This window comes from Nanorana parkeri, unplaced genomic scaffold, assembly GCF_000935625.1.
Source record: "Nanorana parkeri isolate BGI_ZX_2015 unplaced genomic scaffold, ASM93562v1 scaffold23, whole genome shotgun sequence".
NCBI lineage: Eukaryota > Metazoa > Chordata > Amphibia > Anura > Dicroglossidae > Nanorana > Nanorana parkeri.
In genome coordinates, this window is record NW_017306291.1 from 818,617 (window position 1) to 839,432 (window position 20,816).

Here is a 20,816-nt window from a genome sequence, read left to right on the forward strand (position 1 = left end):
ACAAAGAAAGAACCAGAAAGGTAAGAAATCGTTTTTAATAAAAACATTTTAGGTTTGCTGTGTGAAGGGGAAAACATAACAAAGATATGATGGGTGCTTCTCAAATTTGACTGCAAAGGTGGAAATACACTCTAGGGTACTCAAACACCACTTTATTGTAAAATAAATGCAAAAAGGAGCACAGCTAGTGAGGTAGAGGTGCCGGAAAGCAGAACAATACCAGTTCCTGTATCCAGGTCTTCAGCTTTCAACCGAACTACATTCACATGTATATTGTAAAACAAAAAAAGCTTAAAAGATATACGTTCTGCTAAGACAAAAGAAGCAATGTGCCCAAATGCCATATCTATTATGCTTTTAACTGTCATTTGTAGTGGCTGTGTGATAACCTCCATCCGGAGAACGATGTACAATCTACAGCCCTTTTGTATTAGAACCCGTTAATTGGAGAATCTCAATCCCACTGTCATGTTCTGTTAATATTCATAACAACTGACACTTGTTTTTCCTTGTATTTGCCGTTGATTAATCCTCTCCTCTCACCGTGTTATTGATGTTTATTTCCTGGCTGTACACTGAAAGCTGCCAATCGTCTTGCTGTTGTAGGTACGATGATATCCTGGTTAATGGCCTCCCGGATTGGCGACAGCCTGTGTTCTATTACAGGCGGGTGAGGAAGATGAGCAATGCCGAGCTAGCATTGCTCCTGTTCATTATTTTCACAGTGGGCCATTATGCCGTGCTCTGGTCCATCTACCTGGAGAAGCAGCTGGTGAGTATTCATAAGAAATTGAAATTAAAAGAAATCATTATTTCTGGCTGTCACTCGGCATTATTATATAAAGTTTTTTTTCCCCCCCGGAAATGTTTTGCTATGCGCCATTCATTTATTCTAGGAAGCCGTGGCTGTTGACCATGGTGTGTGTGTGTATATATACATGTTTGTGTATGTGTGTATGTATATATATATATATATATATATATATATGTGTGTATATATACATGCGTGTGTATGTGTATATATATATATATATATAATGTCCCTGAGTGTTCTCATTTTTAAGAGACCATCGTCACCTAGACTGAAAGAGATGGGAAAATCCCGAATTTTGATTTGTCACCAGGACAAGAGTAGAGTTAGAATCTTCTAATGGGGACACAAGTTCTGGTGACAAGAAAAATGAGATATCCCTCACTTTGGAGAAATTTCCTTTAACTTCCTGTTTTGTCTACAGTGCAGTATGTGGAAGAGAAGTCTTTCTAATGGGACATCACAAAAGAACATGGGAGGTACACATATATGTGGCAGTAAGGAATAAGGCCCACCCCAGGTGCTGCCATATATATGCATGAAATAATGAACAACTTGAAGCAGAAGTAAAGCAGGTCGGCAGGAGCTTTTTGTCATAATGTGTTAGTATCTACAGCATATTAGGACATTATGGCAGACTTGCCCTCCAAACCAATACCCTTAAGCTCTGCGCTCCTCCATCACCAGCACTTCCATCTTTGCCCCAGTCTTCTTCTGGGTTTTGAGTCTCTTGCTGCTCAATTGGCTGGGCATGTGCATCGCAGTTACTACATCTCAGCATGCCGAGTCTGTACACTGAGCTGCACATGCGCAGTTCATTGTACAGCAAATAAAACAGGCAGCTGGAAACATCTATGGCAGAAGAGACTTGTACAGTCTCTTCTACCATAGAACATCGGCTGAACGTCAATTTTTTTTTCAACTTCACTTTCAATTTGTTAGCCAAGAATAGGCATCACCTAAACTCCAAAATAACCACATTAATCAATGGCTAACATGGAACAAGACTCTACCACTGCTACATCTGTGTGCCCCTCTAATCCTGGTTTCACTTTGTTTATAAAAACCTCAAGCTTCTTGCCAGTGGGCTGTAAGTCTCACCATCCTTCTATCCAAGAGAGCAACTCATTGACCTGTGAAGGTGTTCTCATTAAACAGGTAAGTGCAGCTCAGCACCCATTTGGGAAGGTCAAACCCTTTGTAACAGTGAAAAAACAGAATCGGACTGGTGTACAGGAGATGTATGGATATTTCTCCTGCACTCCTTACAGCGCCTGGAACCAATAGTCTGTGAGCTCTTCTGCCCTTGTGACATTAATAAATGATCAACAAGATCTGAAAACAATATTGGAGTGCTGGTGATTTCCCATTTCTCTTGTGTACAGCAGTGGCTTCTCTAACTAACAACAACAAAGTGTTAAGACGTTCACTTTCAAAAGTTTAAAATTGTATCAAATACAAAAGATAGAAAAAAGCATGCATACTAAACTGCAAAGAAAAGTTATGCCATCTGATAATTATATCATGATTGCTGTCTAATTATTGCCTCGTTATTTAATTTAAGGGTGCACAGTTTTAGAAGCATTCACTTAATAGAAATTTTGGCTTGAGTTTCAGATAGTGGCCCCTGTCAGTATTACCCAATACTCCCCATTTACGTCATCTCAATTTATTTTGGATACCTTTCAAATCACAATTTTTATTAGACGCAATTAAACTTTTTACACGTGCGCATGTTTCTGGATAACTTTCCAAAGTTCCAAAAAGGGAAGTTTTTGTATTAGAAATAACCTAATCTGGCAGCCTCCCTCATGTTTTAATGGGGATGTCAATGTTCTTTTCAAATCTAATATAGTAAAGGTTGAACAAAACATAAAGAGAGGCTATAATGGTTTTTGGTCAATTGTCTTTATTCATTTAATATTTACAAGATTACTTATTGCTTTTAGTCCCACTGATCCCAACTGGAGACAGTTGTTACAGGGGGACCAGGAAAAAACTAGTAAGATATTTACAAATTACTGTTTGGCTAAAACCTGCATTCATTTTATTTACTTTTAGGGGAAACTTCAGTGGGTGTTAACAGCTTGGACCACCTGTTTGTTTACATTAGAAGGCTGGCAGGCTGCCATGTCCTCGCTGCCATAGAAATCTATAGGAGATGAGCTACAATTTCTGTACTTCTGTTCTAAACTTTGAGGATGAACTTCTCCACAGTGCCTACTGCTACATAGCTTGCAGGGCTTTGTTTTAAAGCTCATTTACTGCTTGGAAATATGTAAATATTTGACTGTCCCAAGCCTGGCCACAGGTTCAAATATATCCATGAAATATCATTGTTTTTGGAAATTTGAGTTAGAAATCGAGAAACATCAAGAAGTACAGAAGAGAAAGTTCAAATAAAAGAAAATATAGTGATGGTTATTAAGCCTCTCCAGAGAGATCAGGCCTCAAAATAAAGGGAGCTTGTGCCAAAGACAAAAAAAATCAGCTGTGTGTTGATATTTATTTCATTTCATCATTTATTTCATTTTGTTATTTCTGTGTTTAGAACGCTTTTCCCAGTGTTCTTAGATTATGTAAATTATGTAATGGCTTTCCTTTACCTTACAATAGTGAACAAATTTAGATTGGAAAGCAGGTAGCAAACTAGACATGGTATGCTAAAATAGGAGACCAGGAGTGTTGATTGAGGATGGTACACGCTGCTCTTTAAAACATTGCCCTACGTCCTAGAGTGCAGACCACCTGGTCTGATACCACTGTACATTACATCAATTTTCACTGTTTAGCACTGCTTGGAGCTTGCTTGCTGGGCCCTCTTTATTCTCTGCATGTGTGCTCTGGCACCAGTCATTCCTTTAGATGGAGCCATAAGTCATGGTCAGCATGTGATGTGGACAAAAATATAAATCAAGGCGTGTGAAATTTAACAAGCAATGAATATACTGAATGCTAGCATTACATGTATTAGCTGCTTATTTGGGAAAGTGGTCCTCTAACTCCAGGTGAGATCCTAATAATATCAATGCCCCTTTAGGACGAGCTTCTCAGCAAAAAGAAGAAAGAGAAGAAAAAGAAAGCTGCAGGAAAAGTTGTAGAAGAAGTGAAATCAAGTTTGTTGGAGAAAAATGAACGGTAAGAAGATCTGTTGAGAGATTTGTTTTTGTGTGTGTAGAAAATGTTGAGGCTTTGCAAAAAACGCACAATAGAAAAAAGGAGGGGTCTTTTTACACTCTGAAATTTGGCTGAAAGGGACCAAAACTGACACTGTGCAATGTATATGATATTAAATGAAGCTGTAAGAAGATGGGGAAATATGCAGCCATCAGCCACCCACTGTTGATCCACTGAATAAGAAACTTCAGGGCTATAACAGTCACTTAGGAAACAGAAATCATCATTTATTGTTGGTGTGTGAGAGAGAACATTGTGAACACTAAGGTGTTTTTGCTGTGCACTCTTGGGAATGGAGATAGATAAAAATGATCTGCCTGCTAGTTGGTCACCATCATTGCAGTGTAAACGAAACAGTGTACGCTGTTTGGCATGGATGGAGGAATTGGTTGTATGACCATCCTTAATGTAACCATAAAATGTTATTTTATTTTTTCTCATTCAACTTGCGGACTGAACAAAAAAAAATATAACGGATTCTTCCACCCACATAGAAAAAACAGGGTGTGTTGCTGTCAGACTATCCACACAGTGATGGCAATGAGGGTGCTGACTGTGCCACCGACTGAATGAACCGCCCACAATTCTAATAGTTTATGATTAGCTTTAGACAGCTACACTTTAGATTTATACTACATCCTAATATTGCTAAGGGAGTAATAAAACAATATATGTATTACTTTGTTATCTTAAAGTAGAATTAAAGTCTTCTTTTTTGGCATATATCTGGACTAGTAAGCAATAGATATATGCCCCAACATAAAAAAATAAAGTTGGCAAATACCAACAAACTTACCTGTGTCAGCACCGCTAGCTCCCGCTGCAGAAGTCCCAACTCCCTGTGAAAGGAGGAAGTGTGGGCGAGCACATGGCACAGTCCAGAGCATTGGAGGGGAGAGAGGAGAGCGGCACAGAAGCTGAATGGACGCAGCCAGGGACCCGAGGAGCCTGCGTTGGATCAGAGACCGGCACCAGCGCTGGAAGGACTTTGGAAAACGAGTGGAAGGAAGAAGCTGTTCAGATCAAGAGTCATCACATAAGGTAAGTCCATAAAGCAGTATTGGGAGGGATTGTAGCTTTAATGTTACTTTAGGTAATGACTATGGTTATCACCAAATCAATGAACCCAGAGCAGAAATGTAAAAATTGCTCTTATCCATAATGGTTATACATGTAGGAGAGCCGATCTGGTTAAATAAAATGTTTAGGTAAACCAATTATTGAAGGTTTTTGTCAAGTTAGGCGGTGTATACCTTTACTGCTATATTTGTTCTGGACATCTAGTTATAAATGATTTTTGGCTATGAAAAGGTTCAAGTACCAAACTTCCAAATAATGCTAGCTTTTTCTTGAAAACATTTTTTTAGACCACATCCATAACTTTGACACAAACCAATGCTGCTGAACGGCCGGCCATAGTATTAAATTAATTGCTAGAACAAGTTTGGAAATCTGAAAAAACATGCAAAAGCTCTGTTTAAAAAAAAAAAAATCATGTGTTGGCCAGTTGAGTGGAGCATTATTCACTGACGTCACCAGAATAGAAAACAGGCAAACGCTTCTGATCTCCTCTTTCCATTGATCCAGTTCCTGCTCCTGCTGGGTGAACTATTTAGAAATGCTTTAATTCTCTCTAAAAGCATGGTTTTATCTTTCAGGATGTGGAATGCCATTACCCACCATGCTTTACATCTGCCAAAATCCAGTCTGTGTGTCTGTTCCATTATATAGTGGAGAGGAACTAGACACAAGAAAATTAGTCACCAAGGGAGAAATACTTGAGGCAGTTTACTAATCAAAGTAACAAAATCAGATTAATATAACCATATTGTGGAGGAAAAAGGGCAAACATCCTTCCTCCAACCTCTCTCCCACTCTGACCCCCTTCCTACTTCCCTTCCCTTCTATCCTTATATTCATGCACTACGTTACATGTAGCTTTGGTTCATGTAACCGCTCTACATTCACTTTCCATTGACCTGGTAAAGTGATTGCCATCACCATTGAATCCTCACAACAGGCAACAGCATACCATCATTTGGGGGAATATCCCTCCTCCATCTTCTCGGTGTAATACCCTCCTTCACATATCTCTCAAACTATCTCTAGTTACATTTGAGAGATATGTGAAGAACCGCATACAGTATATTATGTCCCTGGCAAAATTAAAAAACTAGCCAGCAAAAAAACCCCCAAAATAACAAACCTGAATCGGCTACTCAGTGTAACCCTTTCCCGCTGGCACAAACCAGCCCTTTAAAAATGAATAACGCCCAAGGAATTACCTTGGCCCTCCTGTTCATGTGATTGGCTGCCGCAGTGTTTCGGAGCCTACCCCACCAGCTCCTGATTGTAAATGGTGACCGGGAGCTATCAGTGACAGTGTGTTGAGGGTGAGTCGGTGTGCTTCCTGGGACATACCGGCTGTATGCATTTATGTGTCAGCTCAACAAAAGTGGTTGAAAGTAGGTGTCTTTATTGCTCACATTTAGAAATGCATGCGGAAGCCATACTGCCGTGTCAAGACACCAACAAAATCTGAGCTCCCAGCGATGCACAGTATTTAGCCCGTCACTGTTTATTCCCAAATACACGATCTCTACAATATGAAATCCTTGGCAGGCAACCAGCTGTAATCACCTATCGCCCATCCATCTGATCTGTATGCTATGATATGCCAACTGTATCTTGCATTGTAATGGCAGCGGAATGAGTGTTACCATACCATATGTATTTCTAAAACTATAAAAATATTGAAACAGAAAAAAAATCACTGTGGACAAAACTTTATCAGTAAATTTTTTTGCGGAGGCCAGATACATAATAGGGTCAGGAAATTCGGTCTGCTTGCACCTTTGAGCAAATGTGTCAGTGATCTAAAGGTGCCCGAACCAGTCACCTTCTAATACTATGCAGTAGCAGCATGGGTTTAAATAAAAAAAGCAATGTATCCGGTGCTTGCCCTACAACAATATGATTTCACCTTTAATGGTACACATTTGCCATAACCCTTTCACTGTCAGCCCTCTATTAGCAATAGAGTTAAGAGTAAAGGGGAAAAAAAGTTGAATAAAATGTAAAAATCCTGTGTAGGATGGTAGCCACAGGTGTGGCAGATAAGAGCCATCCTCACAGGTACCTTGTAGGAGCAATTCTCATATCTGTTGCATCATTAATGATAGGCAGTGTATGGCAAAGTTAGTCTGTGAAGCCCCTTTCACAGCTGGATTGGGAAATTGACCTGTTTTTATACATACACAACAATACACACACTACATACATAATCTATAAGAACAAGTTGTATTTAGCATTCATGCTGACCATGGCACTCTCAATATGCCCTTTCATACAGATACCTTCTTACAAATTATTACCCGAATGAAGCCATGACAATTATAACCCTAATGTGCTGCTAAATGTAGCATATTGTTCTAACCATGTACAGAGCTCTAAAAGAATACCATACCACAGCCTGCATTTCATTTGAACAACAAAGAATCTTGTGACTCTTATAAGAAACCCCTAGGTCTAGAACCTGAAGATGTATATATGTTTGCTGACATTTCCTTTGCACTGCTCTCTGGGAACTTTTGTTGTTTGATGAGCCTGACACTTCTATTACAGGGTCCTTGAGAAGCCTCAGTGGCGTGATTTACTTCCTTTCAAGCTGGGAGTCTGGTTTTATCTCACAGTCACATCGCTGCCGCAGTGCTTCCAGGTAAGTACTACATTTTATTTAAAGCAAAAAAAAAAATTGCTTTTAACTCTATTGAGCTCTATTCAACATCATTTTCTATTTCTTTTTTTTTCTGTTGTCCAAAGGTAACCACACACTGCTAATAAAAGACATTTTCTGCTTTTATTACTTGTGTGTGTATTTTCTGACAACTGCTTTTCATCAGGTTTTTTTTCTTGAATATTGCCTTTATGGGCATTCCAAAAATAATGGTTAAGACACTTGTATATATTGTTGTTGTTTTTTTAAAGGAAAAAACACTGAAATAAAATGGATATGTTGTTTGAGCAGAAAAAACATTCTCAACGCTGCATGTAAAATATCTGTACATGAAGGTCACGCTGGAATTTTTCCCTGCTTCCTCCGACCTGTGATGCCTACAAGCATGACCACTAGTATAATACTTTTAAGCCAACAGTGAGATGCCAAAAGGTAATGCCGAACACCAAGCTTTGCAGTGAAAGCATCCAGAGGTTTGGGGTCCCCAGTGCACTTAAACAGTTAAAGTGTATCTATACCCAAGATAAAAAGTGATTTTTATTTCCCCCCCTCTCCGCCCACCCCAAAAAAACCCCTTTTTACCTGGAGTTCTGCCAGTGACACACTTCCTGTTTTAGGGTGACAGCATTTACATTCTGTACTTTATCTATGGGGAGCATTTTGGACAGAACTTAGGAACGCAGTACACCTATCTCTCTGCTCAGCTTCTTAACCTGGGGAAGTGTACTGTAGTACACAGAGAGAACTTAGGCTTACTGATGACCAAGATTTTTGCACACCATTATCTCACTGATGGAAGGTAGGAGCTGACTAGATTTCTAGATTACAGGCTGCTCCAACCAGCTGCTAACAAACTCTTTGTTTTACCATTTAATTTAGTACCACATACATTGTATTCATTATCCAGTCCAGTCTATATACGTATAGGTTGAAAGTGACTGCAAATACTCTGCAGGAGTTCAGCAGCACTGAGATGCAAGAAATTATGAAAACAGGTGAAAACAAGTATTGTATTAAAATAAAACATTGTTATACGGTCCTTCTACAAATGAAATACCATTCAGGTTTTCATTTACTTCCAGGTGACTGTATGCAGAGGTGTGTTCCCAAACCTCATTTGAACTGAGATCTTAACATCTCCTGTTGAATGTGCCCAACTACTGCAAGCTTCTTTTAAAGGAACTTTTCTTTTATTACTGATTCTGTAATATGTTTTTATTGGATTGAACAGGACGCCAAACAGTTTTATGCAGAGTACAATGAGAAGAAAATGAAAGAGAAGGAAGAAGCTGAAGCCAAGGCAGAGCTAGAGTCTCAATTAAGTAAGATGAGTCATTTCATGGCTGCATAGTCCCCGACCCCCATCTGTGCCATTTTCCACATTTTGGTATTGCATATTTCACAGTAAATTTAGTTATATGGTCTGGCAAGGTAAATGTCTGTGTGGCTTCCATTGTAAACTAGAACTTTTAGAAGACTGCAAAAGCTAAAATGGGTGTATTAGACTCAAAGAAATGGTTTTCAGCTGAACTTTACCACTGACATAAGAGAGCAGATGTTTATACTACGGTATATGGATGTTGGCAGGGTTGTACTTTGCACTTACAGCAAACTTGCTTTAAAAAGTGGTGGGGCATTGCAAAAAGAGGTGGGACGTTTGCAACAAATTACCTAATATTTTAATTGTGTTGTAAAAGTTAGCCCATGGCAGCCATATTGGAGCACGGCTGGCACACTGACAGATTTGAAGTGTCATACAACACTTGGTGCTTGCCTGTATGTTGGATTGGGTGTTCTTTCGTGAGGATCCAGATCGTAAGCAAGTTTTGACACTATAGTAAGGTGTATGTGTGTGTGTAATATATAGGCAGTACAGTAGCTTACTGGTGATCACTTCCATGGGGTCCTCCTTTTGAGTTTTGGCCAGGAAACTATCTGCATGAAGTTTGCATGATCTCCCTGTGCTTGTGTAGATTTCCCCTGGGTATTCCGGTTTCCTCCCACACTACAAAGACATGCTGGTAGGTTAATTGGCTTCAATGTCAAATTGGCCCTAGTATCATATTGTACTGAGCATGTCCAAGATGGCTGCCCCACCATCTGCCCCAACAGCAGGTGAAACACTTTCAATCCCCAGTGAGGAAAGTGCTGTAGAAATACCAATGAATTACAAAAAATATATATTTATCTGGAGTTACTTCTAGAACCCCATTGTTTCTTATTTCTAGAAAAGAAAAAATAGAATATGTCCCAGTTATTAAAATACAAGTTTAGAAAGCTAAAGCAAATATCTGATATAGTGTTCTGATCATATGTACCAAAACCTTTATAACTTAATAAAATAAAGTTGGGCACAGCTTCCGGGGGCCAGTTCTTCTTTAGGATGTCACTGATAGCTGAAATTTTAGAAAATTCAGATTTTGTTTCCTTTTCCCACTTTTGTTTCTCCATTTGTTTTATTTTTCAAGGTTCATTTACCTTAAAGATTCCGGTAATAGATTAAAGCCTTAGCTTACACACCATTTGGATTACAATATCTGCATTGTGTTTGTTCTGTTTGTATAGATGATTTTGTGTCTTGTCTATGTAAGGCACCATCTTTGATCCATGTAGACTGTGTAGATCTGTCTTGGACCTCCTGCTTAAATAGGCCTTGGTTAAATTAACTATCCAATCAGAGACCAGATAGAATTGAAACAATGAAGTGCCATACCACTTGACAGTATCACTAATTTAGTGCGTCATTTAAAAAAAAAAAAAAATTGCCAAAAACATTATTCAGCCTTATGGAACAATTTGTAGTCCAGAAATTAGGGAGTATCAGTTGATTATTGAAAATATCTTCTGTATTTGATAGATAAGCTAATGAGAACACATATTGGGCCAAACTGGCAAACCATATAGACATTTTTGGTAAATAAAAGTTAAGGGACATTGCCATGCTTAAACTGCCTACATTGTAATAATAATATGAGCAGAGATATTTACATTCACCCCCAGACTGGAGCTTGGTGTAAAATGATTGATCCCGGTGCATGTGATTTGTGTTTTGTATCTTATTAACTTTTTTCTGGCCTTGTGCATGTGAGCCAGACCACTTAAAGAGTAAAGCATCGATTCTCCCCCATGAAAACATGATATAACTGAAAATGTTGTGTCAGCAGAGAAAAATTAATCACAATTGAGATTTCAAATAATTGCTCATGCTCCTTTAGAGCCTCATTCACACCAGACACAGTGCGTTCCAGCCTGATTCCGGCAAGAACGCACTGCTTCGCATTGCGGCTGGCTCAGTATGTTGTGTGGCAGGAGGGGGCGTGGCGGTCCATTGAAGTGAATGGCACCGTAGCCACGCCCTCCGGCCGCAATGCGAACGGACGAACGGGAAAGCAAGGCACATTATGTCTGCGGTCCTTTCCGAACAAAATAGTGCTTGCAGCATTTTGTTCGGACCAGACTGGACCACAGACGGCACGGTCACCGGATCGTAGAAGCGATCTGGCGGCAGCTAAGCCGCCAGAATCGTTTCTACTGTAAAGCCGGTCGCCGGCTCTACAAAACGGAACCGACTCTTGTCTGTGTAACCCCTTCAGACTTCATGATGTGATTATACCGTCATAGGTCGTGAAGGGGTTAAACAGAATCAGGATCTCTCTGGATTTTTGGCAGAATCAACAGGCATTTCTTTGTACTTATAACATCTTTTCAATCGGAAAATATGTGGAAATGTACATGTATTTTTCCCATACATGTATGTTAAGTGCACTTTAGCATTAAAGTGTGCCACAAATGACACAAGGGTGAATGAGACCTAGAAGTTGAGATCACTGGCTTGAAAAAGGGAGGAAAAGGTCCTAAGCAATACTGTCATGGAATCTGATAAATCCAGTTATTAGCAATTTTTAAAAAATAGATTCAGTTATAATAACTGCAAAGATGGTGGCGCTTTTATCTGGTGATTGGGCAAGGCATGCGTCATGACCAATAGGACCAGGTCATGGTGCATCACTGATTGCGAATGCTTCCAATTATTAGGTTGTATGACCCTAAATTTACAACATTGTTTTGTTTTTGTTTTTTTACAAAACCACACTTGTGCTTTATAGAAGAACTCCAGGGGGAAAAAAAACAGCCTTCTGTAACTAGCTTTTAGAAGTAATAAAAATATGTGCTTACATTTCTGCATAGCAATGTAGTCTTCCATAATTCCATGGTATAAGCCTGTACTTCCTGCCCTTGTAATGTGTAATGATGCCGCTCTTAGCTCTGCCCATCTGCACCTTCAACTCCGCCCATACGCTGCCAATCTACATACTCCGCCCCTCCTGTGCACCCCTCACAGATGTAGTCTGCACTGTATGCACGGATATGATGTGCACTCGTCTTGCAGATCCTCCTCCTGGCTCTAGGAAGGAGTGATCTCTAGTAGGAGGATGGTGATGTCACTGGATGCTAAAAAGAAAAGTAAGCACTTTTAAGATCTATTTTTACAGTGGTTTCCCTCCTGTGACAGTGGGGGATCTAAATATATACAATGCTGTGCATCCTGGAGTTCTATAAAGGTGTAGATATTTAGTGCTGTAAACATGGGATTTTTTTAATGATATGTTGCAGATTGCTTGCTCTAATCTTTCAGAATACAATGTTAAATCCAAGAATAGAGCACTTTTTTAACGGCCTTTAAAGTCGTATTAAACTCTCAGTTTTCTTTAATAATAATTCCAGATCAGACAGACTTTGCGCAGCAAAATATTTCTTTAATTTTCTTTGTTTTTCCCAATTACTTAGTCACCATGTTTCCAAACAGCTAGCACCAACTCTCTCAGCTCGGCTTCCCTGAACTTCCTGTCCAGTACAAGATCACAAGGGAGAGCACAGTCTCTAGGAGTTGTCCATGTACTAGCTTGGAGAAGGGAGGGAGGAGGTGTGGGGAGTGGGTTGCCTGGCTGTGTCTGTGTGTTTGTGGAGACACACACCGCTTAGTAGCACACACAAAGGTGGCTCCATAGGGCCCTGCAAGCGAAAGCAGACACCCTAAAACAGGTGCTCAGGGAGGCAGCTGATTCTGCAGGAAACTAAAACTTCTAAACCTCAAGAAGCAGTAAGTGATTTAATCAGCATTTGAAATGATTTAAAAACCTTTTGACTTTATCACTTTAAATTTCAGAAGAAAAGAAGCCAAAAGTTAAAAAACCAAAGGCGGAATTTCCTGTCTATTCTGCACCTGACTCACATTTTGTGGCTCACCTGCCCTCATATGACCAAGGTGTGAGCATTGAGGAGATTGAAGAACAAATGGACGACTGGCTGGAAAATCGGGCTCAAAAAAGAAAGGTATGCAACAATTTCTCTCTCTCTCATAATTTAATAGTAAGGTTGAAAGGAAAACAATGTCCATTGATTGAAAGTAAATTCCTTGAAGCTGAACTCCAGGGAAACAGATAAATACACAGAAAAAATATGTGAATGAGAACTGCGTACCTTCCAAAGGATTTACACCGCCCTGTCTGGCTGGGGAGGAGACCTGATTTTTGCCCTGCTGAAGTGAAGTAACTGACCTTACCCAGTAGAATTTAGTTCAAAATAATTCACTAGAGTTGAATTAGTTGGTAAAAAAGGAAGAATGGGGAAGGCTACTTTTGTTCCCGATATGGTCCCTGTGTGTGTAGTAAAGTGGCCACCGCTCCAAGCTCGCTCCCATGATAGACTACAATCTCACGTGTAGTTTACTAATTTGTATTGAGATTGTAGTCCATCACGGGAGTCAGGGGCTGACTGGCAACTTTTAGCTCTCCCTCTTCCTCCGCCTTCTCCCCGCCCCTGTCTGCCACTTTTGGCATCCATGTAACAGTGATGCCTCGTCAGGGCTGTGCGTGTGCATGACTGCTGTGACCCTGGTAGTTCTGCCACTAACTCAGAAATACATTGTACAGCATTGCAGAATGGCATTGGCTATAGAGAACTACAATTCCAAGCAATACATTACACAACAATGCAGAATACCATCAGCTATAGCGGACTATAAATCCCAGCAATAATGACTACCAACAGCTATAGAGAACTACAATTAATCTCCATATTATTCCGCATCTCCATATTATTCCGCCGCCCGAAAGTGAGGAAATAGTCCCCGATTTCCCCGGGTCAGTTCACGCGGCGGGGTGTATGAGAGGGAACAGTTTTCAATATATAGTTCCCACAGGCTGGCTCGCACAAATCACCCCTCTGTCTCCCTCCTGAACATGGGCCGCTCTTTGCAGGAAGGATGGGCGGGCAGGTCTAGCAGTGGCAAGCGTGAGGAGGTGTGGCGCGTGTGGAGCCAATTAGCCAACTAATTTGAAAGCTGATTAATCGAGTATTGAAAATGTTGACAACTTTTATAATCGACTTAGTTGATTAGTTGTTGCAGACCTACATTCATCCCCGATTTCTAGGGACAGTCCCCAGATTTAAGAGACCATCCCCTGACAAATGATGTGCCCGGGAACATAAAATAAACAATTTTTTTTAAAATACTCACCTGATCCCTGCATCCACCGACAAGCGCAGCCTCCCATCTCCCACGCTATTAGAAGCTGCATACAGCGTGTGCAATAATAGGGTATTTGAATGTATTTTTAAGGTTTAACTCCTGAGTTTAGTGTCACTGTACCCACTTTAAGGTATTGTGCATAGAAGCAGTTTATGAGTGGTAGATTATTAGCCTCATGCCAGGGCCTCGAACCCATGTGAGCTCATGAAGATGAATCAGGGAGTCCACCAAGTAAGAAATGAATGTTGGACTATTAATTGTGTCATTCTCATTATGAGGCAGAGTTCCATTACCCAGTCATTAATGGAAGGGAATTTAGTAGTATTCCCGTATCTAGGAATGACAACTCTGGTAGCAACAATTCTTGACAGTGATGTACCCAGGAAAGGCAGAGAGAAGTTCTGCCAATTGCAGAGATGGGATATTTTGTCCAAGAAAGGTCTCATCATACACTGCTTGCATTTAAAAATAAATGTATTGCTGTATTAATAAATTCAGAGTTGCATTCATTTATGTCCTTTATATCTGTCTGGAGATGTTCTATAACCTTAAACCCACAGCTGATCCAGGGGAAGGCAACAAACCCGTATAAAGCATGGATTAGTTTGCTTAAACAGTGCAAAATTCCTTCTTGATCCCCAAAGATAATTGGATCCCCTCTGGATCAGCATTCATCAAGTATATTTCTTATAAATATTAATAGTTATTTATATTTTGTGCATTTAGAAACATTGTTGAAGCAATCTATTGAGTTGGCTAGAACCAGTACCCATAAATGTTTCTTCCGCATGATTGCAGCTTTTCCTATGAGTAAATGTGAACATCACAGCTATAAGTCAGTAATGTAGCATTTCCTATTAAAGCAGTCATCCCTTTATTTCCTGTTCACACTGTTGCATTTGATGCCGAAAATGCAGCATGCACCTTTTTGATGCATTTAAGCTTCCTTAACGCAGAGCGCATTAACAGCAGCATAACACGCATTACATAGTCACATAGTCAGATTGGAAAAAGACACATGTCCATCGAGTTAAACCTATAGAGATTTGAAAAAAAAAGAAGAAAAGCCTAAACAGAACGCTATGCCCCAATTTACCCACTGTTGATCCAGAGGAAGGCAACATAGCGCAGCAATGTGACTGTGGCGTCAATCATCTTTTATTATTTCTAAGTTGGCTTTGTCTTCAGATCCTGCTTAGATTGCTGTCACTTTCATCAGGGGAGCAAGGTGATCACTCGGAACATTGTATATGACAGCATGCTTGTCACACACTATATAAAATGAGTAGGTGATCCTTTGCTACCCTGAACCTTACAAGAAAGTCGTTTTGGGAAATCCAGGAAGGGGGAATATTGAAAATTTGTTAAAGGTGGAGTTTCCCTTTTAAGCTGTCCGTTTGCTGCATTGTCTATACGCCGAATAACCCGCAGCCGTAGCAGCTGTTTGTGCTAACACAATTCCGGGATTTGATCCTCCTGCATGTACAGAGCTCGTTATCTTGAAAGTAGCTGTGACTGAATTACACAAAGTAGGCCATATTTTGTTTTTATTTTCAGAGTTGTGCGGCCGGTTGCTCGGAGTGATTTTTGTGTATGTTTTCAGATGCGATGTTTAGCTAGGAAGCATTTAATAAGGCTGAGAGCTGAAATGTGAGATTGTATTTAGGCCTTTCTATCTATCATCAGGACTCGCATGAGACCCATGCAGTTGCTTGCGTTTGACTTCACAGGATGTAAATATTACAGTCTGTTTCCTGCTCGCCATCTCTTTACGCAGGGTTGTCCTATCGCATTACTCTGTGTTTAATCTTCTACCTTGGATGTCTTCCTGTTGCCAAACATTTCTTTTAGTACTTAAAACATTAACTGCCGTTTACTGGTGGAAAGGAACTGTAACAGTTTTAGGCAGGTCTCTTTGAATGTGACACCCATTGCAGCAGACAAATTGCTGTCCTCTGATATCCACATGTGTCCTCCATCAGCTGGGAGATCTGCTGCAGTTTTTAAAGTGTAGGTAGATTCTTTCTCTCTTTGTCCCGGTGAATATTAAAGTTGAGACAGAAAGTGATGGGACGTTCAAGTTTGACATTTGTAACCAGAGAAGGAGGTGAAGGTCAATCTTCCAATTAAGGCATTGCATTGACAACTGTCTGCAAGGGGAATTCCCCCTCATTCGAGATTTCCTCTCCCTTCCTGTTATATCCCTGGTACAGAAAGTAAATGGGAATCTCCCCAACAGGACCCATAAAGAAAAAATAGATTGCCAGGGGTTGTAACCTCTCATTATCTGACCTACATTACCTACATTATCTAATACATATGGGCTATACATACACACAAAACATGGAAACAAAGTAGTGTAAGCATCAATGCATTTAATACTATTGTGCGAGATCAACAGGAATTTGTACCATTGTTGCAAAATGTTTCTTCAAGAAAAATGAAAACATTGTCATCCTAGCTCAGTGGTTCCCAATTTAGTATGGTCCCTTTAAAGCAGGGGTAGCCAAACTCCGGCCCTCCAGCTGTGGTGGAACTATAAATCCCATGAGGCATTGCAAGATTCTCACAGCCACAGACCTGACTCCCGGAGAGAGATGCATCATGGGATTTGTAGTTTAACCACAGCTGGAGGGCCAGAGTTTGACTTTCGTTTTAAAGAAACCCTGTTTTCAATTTTCCTATAAGTGCATTTAACACATATTTTTTAGGCATGTCGCTTACCTATAGAGGCCTCCATTGTGTATACATCCCAAAGCCCTGAGACTGCTGCTGGGGTCTGCCATCTTGGATGTGAAGTCAGCAGCCCCAGCAGACTCAGAGCTGACACTCAAGTGACACTCTATAGTATTTCCCCATACAACTCCACCAGCAGCTACATAAAAGATTTTGTAGTGAGTAAGGGGAGAAGCTGGGCCATCACAGACAGTAATCAGATACTCCCAGAAGAAGAGAGGGCTATGGTGTACAAGGAGGGAGGGGGCTGTGCTAAGGCATTGACGCTGAAGTAGTCTAATTTGCTAGCAATTTGCAGCACAGAAATGCTGCAATGAAGCATTTTTAATACTTTATTTTTAAGTTTGTGACAGGGTCTCTTTTAAATAAAGAAGATATGCATCAAGTACTGACTGGACCATAGCTGTTGAACTTCAGTACTGTTTTAAAGAGCTTATATTGCCATTGGTTCCACATTTTCTCTTAGCCCCAAGGTTTGGCCTGCCTGGGTTCTAATTTTTATACAAACCCTGGTATAAAAGCTTGTGTATGGGAGATACTTTGTCCCAGCAGCCTGGGATTGTACACTAAGCCGTGCATATGTGACTGTCGGTGCACACAAACTACTCGCTGGTGGAGAATAAACATTTTATTGCATTAGGGACATGTGGAGAGTGGAATTTATTAAAACTGGGGAAACTCTGGAGTAGTTGCGCATAGTAACCAGTCAGCTTCTGTCTTTCATTTCCAAAGCTTAACTGAACAAACTGAAGAGAGAAGCTGATTGGTTACTTTGGGCATCTGCTCTAGATTGTGTTTTTACTTCTGCGCTAAGTAAGTGATTTTAAAATGTAAATAATAAATATACTAATTGATGATGCAATATTAAATTATTAAATAATGTGAAAGCTGCGGCACTAGAGACAGCTAGGTCCAATCATGTGTATTATCAAATATGCAGCGCGAATCTTAGGTATATGTCTAACTTAGTGATAGTTTAATACCGTGTACAAATTTATTGGTCCATCGACCTATTTATCAACCATGATTAGTGATGAAAAATATGTAAATAAATAATCAATATGCATAGGTCACTAATATGTTCGAGACTACCTCGAGTCCAAACTATATGTGCCAAACATATAAATCAAAAGTAAGTGTATAGCACTATATAAAAGTGAGTGCAAAAAATTGGTGACTGAGTTCTATACCCATAACTCTATACATACACCTGTATATATAGGGTTTGATTATACACTCTCCGTGGGTGGTGTACCCAACAATATCCCCTTTTAAATATAAATATCAGTGTTAAAACACCGTGAATAGTCCATATAATCAAATAATATTCCTGGTGCAAAAAGTTTATCTCATTCTGTGCGCTGATATGAGACCACCGGATCTTGGAGGTCCTGTGAAGATTGCTGGGGATTAGGCAAATGCCGCAAATCTCCTCTCAAAGTGCGCACTCACCGTGATGTGATGGCTGTAATCAGCAGCCGAAAGCGCTTGTGTGATAACTAACAGAGCCATAGCGTCCTCACTGTGTCTTTTTCCAATCGGTATCCAGGGAGTGACGTGTCTTCATGCTCATACAATGAGAAAACTTCATTGTGTAATAATTCCAAAATGGCTTATTTTAAATACAGTAAAAAATCATTACAAAATAGCAAAGTCTTTGCCGGCCGGATGGGTAGTAAAACAACGAACTTCTGTGTTTGGTATGACGTGAATTAGGCCTGCCCCTACGCGTTTCGTTGTTACGACGTCTTCAGGGGGTTACGCAGGTCTAACCTGTCATACCAAATCCTCTCCTTTATAGTGAGTCCAATTAATGCATTATCTAGAGGACGCCATTAGATGTCCTCCTAGTTCCGTCAGGTGAACCCCATGAAACTTTATATTAAACCGTATGTCTAAATAATCCATCATTTATTATCCTATGTATATACAAAATATATTAAAACATGTTAAAAACTAATAGTGCATTTTTTAAATTAATAGCGCATTTTTTAAATTGCTAACAGTTCAATCCAAAACGGATGTTGATGTAAAAGTACTAAATCTTTCTAGACACTAGTCTATTTGCAGATGCTGTAGTGTGATTATTCGATCTTATACTATCTAGACCATTTTGTATCTCATGGATACCTGATATCTTTCGTACAATATTAGTATGCCAGCATATATTTATACATTATTTAAAACTAAATTACTTTATCCATGTAAAATTGATATCATCTCATGCATTACTGTTACATACATTCCTTATGGGAAAAAGAGGTCCACTTTATCACCGACAGTACATCATTCCTAAACATTTTTATTATATCAATACATTATATTAGTACCATGTTAATCAATGCCTGTGCTACTCATATTTCTATCGCCATCTGATGTTATTTTTATTGTAATTTTTATTGGTGTAGAGATAAGATACTACAGGGTGGGCGGGAGTTGCTTAATGTCAATATAGATTTTTACCTAAAAATACTCAAAAACACTATTTTTTACTTAAAAAGCAATTCGAAATCGAAGTCTATATTGAGCCCCTTTGGGGCCAAGGTGTCCAACAAATAAATCCACTTTGATTAGTTTTGGGAGATCTTACGGGTTAAATTTGTGCCCCTCCAATGTGTTTCCACCCTATCTATCCCTATTACCTCTAGAAGTCTCAAAATCCTAAAGTGGCGTGAGAGGCTATGTTTATTAAATCCCTTATAATGTTATTAACATGTTCTTCAAGCCTTTTTTTAAGCATTCTCGTCGTCCTGCCAACATACTGTAGTCCGCAGGGGCATTTTAATAGGTAGCTGATGAATTTGCTGTTGCAAGAAATGAATTTTTTAATTTTATACTCCCTATTGGTTGTATTCAATTTAAAGGAAGTAATCTTTTTTCTAGCCGAAATCATTCTGCAGCAGATGCAATTCCGGCAGGGACAGAAACCTACTAAATTAAATAAGGAGATCCTTGGTTTGGGTGGGTCCAGGACACTAATGGCTAATTTAGTCTTTAGATTTGGTGCCTTCCGATATACTATTTTTGGTTTGTTCGGTAGATCGGTCCTAAGGTCTTACTCTGGATTTCTTTACTGAAGATAGTCTCGTCCTCCCACTTCACCATGTAGAGATTTGCTAGGCTAGGTGCAAATTTTGCCCCATGGCAACGCCTTTCTTCTGGAGGTAGTATTGGTTCTTATACCATTGGTATATTGGTTCTTATGCTCTAGATTGTCTGCTCCAGTTTTGATAAATTCCCCCCCAGAGTTTTTTCTGCCATGAAGTTTAATTTCACTTTAACCTCTTGCCGTCCGCCCGTAGTAAAAAAACGGACGGACGGCACTGCAGCATCACTAGGCTTAAAAAATATGTAGACTACCAACCTCTCCTTCTGTTGCTGTTTCTTGCTGATACCTTCAGTACTTTTTGGGACACTGACCCAAGACAAGTCCCTACTTCCCAGTCTGCATGCTTCTTCCAGGTCAGTGACTGGCACAAGCAACATCAGGAATTTTCTAACTCTATTCCTAACTGTTTAGAGACTTTCCTTGTTTGTTCCAGGTGACTGGCTTATCAAGTAGCCAGGATTAGTATGACAGCCCTGGAGCATGCACTTTACTTCCATATTTCTATCCCTTCGGGCCCACTTTATTGGGCAACTACTAAAAAATGGCCGCTCTAATATTTTAGTTAGTTTATCATAATATATGGAAACTGTAAAAAGTTGATAGTTTCCCTTTTTAAAGGGTTGTTCTGTGTTTCACTTATGGTTCAGAAGTATGAACCCATCAGAAGTAGGTGAGGTTCATAAACCACATGCTGGGAATCTGTGGTCTGTGCATA

General features: G+C 39.8%; 1 protein-coding gene across 2 annotated transcripts in view; it reads left to right on the forward strand.

Moving 5' to 3' along the window:
• The window catches only part of DNAJC1 (DnaJ heat shock protein family (Hsp40) member C1), a 129,210-nt gene that overhangs the window by 74,121 nt on the left and 34,273 nt on the right, over positions 1–20,816 (forward strand). The window contains exons 7-11 of one of the 2 annotated variants that reach the window (XM_018564069.1): positions 607–772; positions 3,852–3,949; positions 7,613–7,706; positions 8,956–9,046; positions 12,892–13,058. In XM_018564069.1, coding sequence (XP_018419571.1) covers positions 607–772; positions 3,852–3,949; positions 7,613–7,706; positions 8,956–9,046; positions 12,892–13,058 — 616 coding nt within the window. The remainder of the gene's footprint in view (positions 1–606; positions 773–3,851; positions 3,950–7,612; positions 7,707–8,955; positions 9,047–12,891; positions 13,059–20,816) is intronic. The other variant, XM_018564075.1, reaches the window with a different exon arrangement.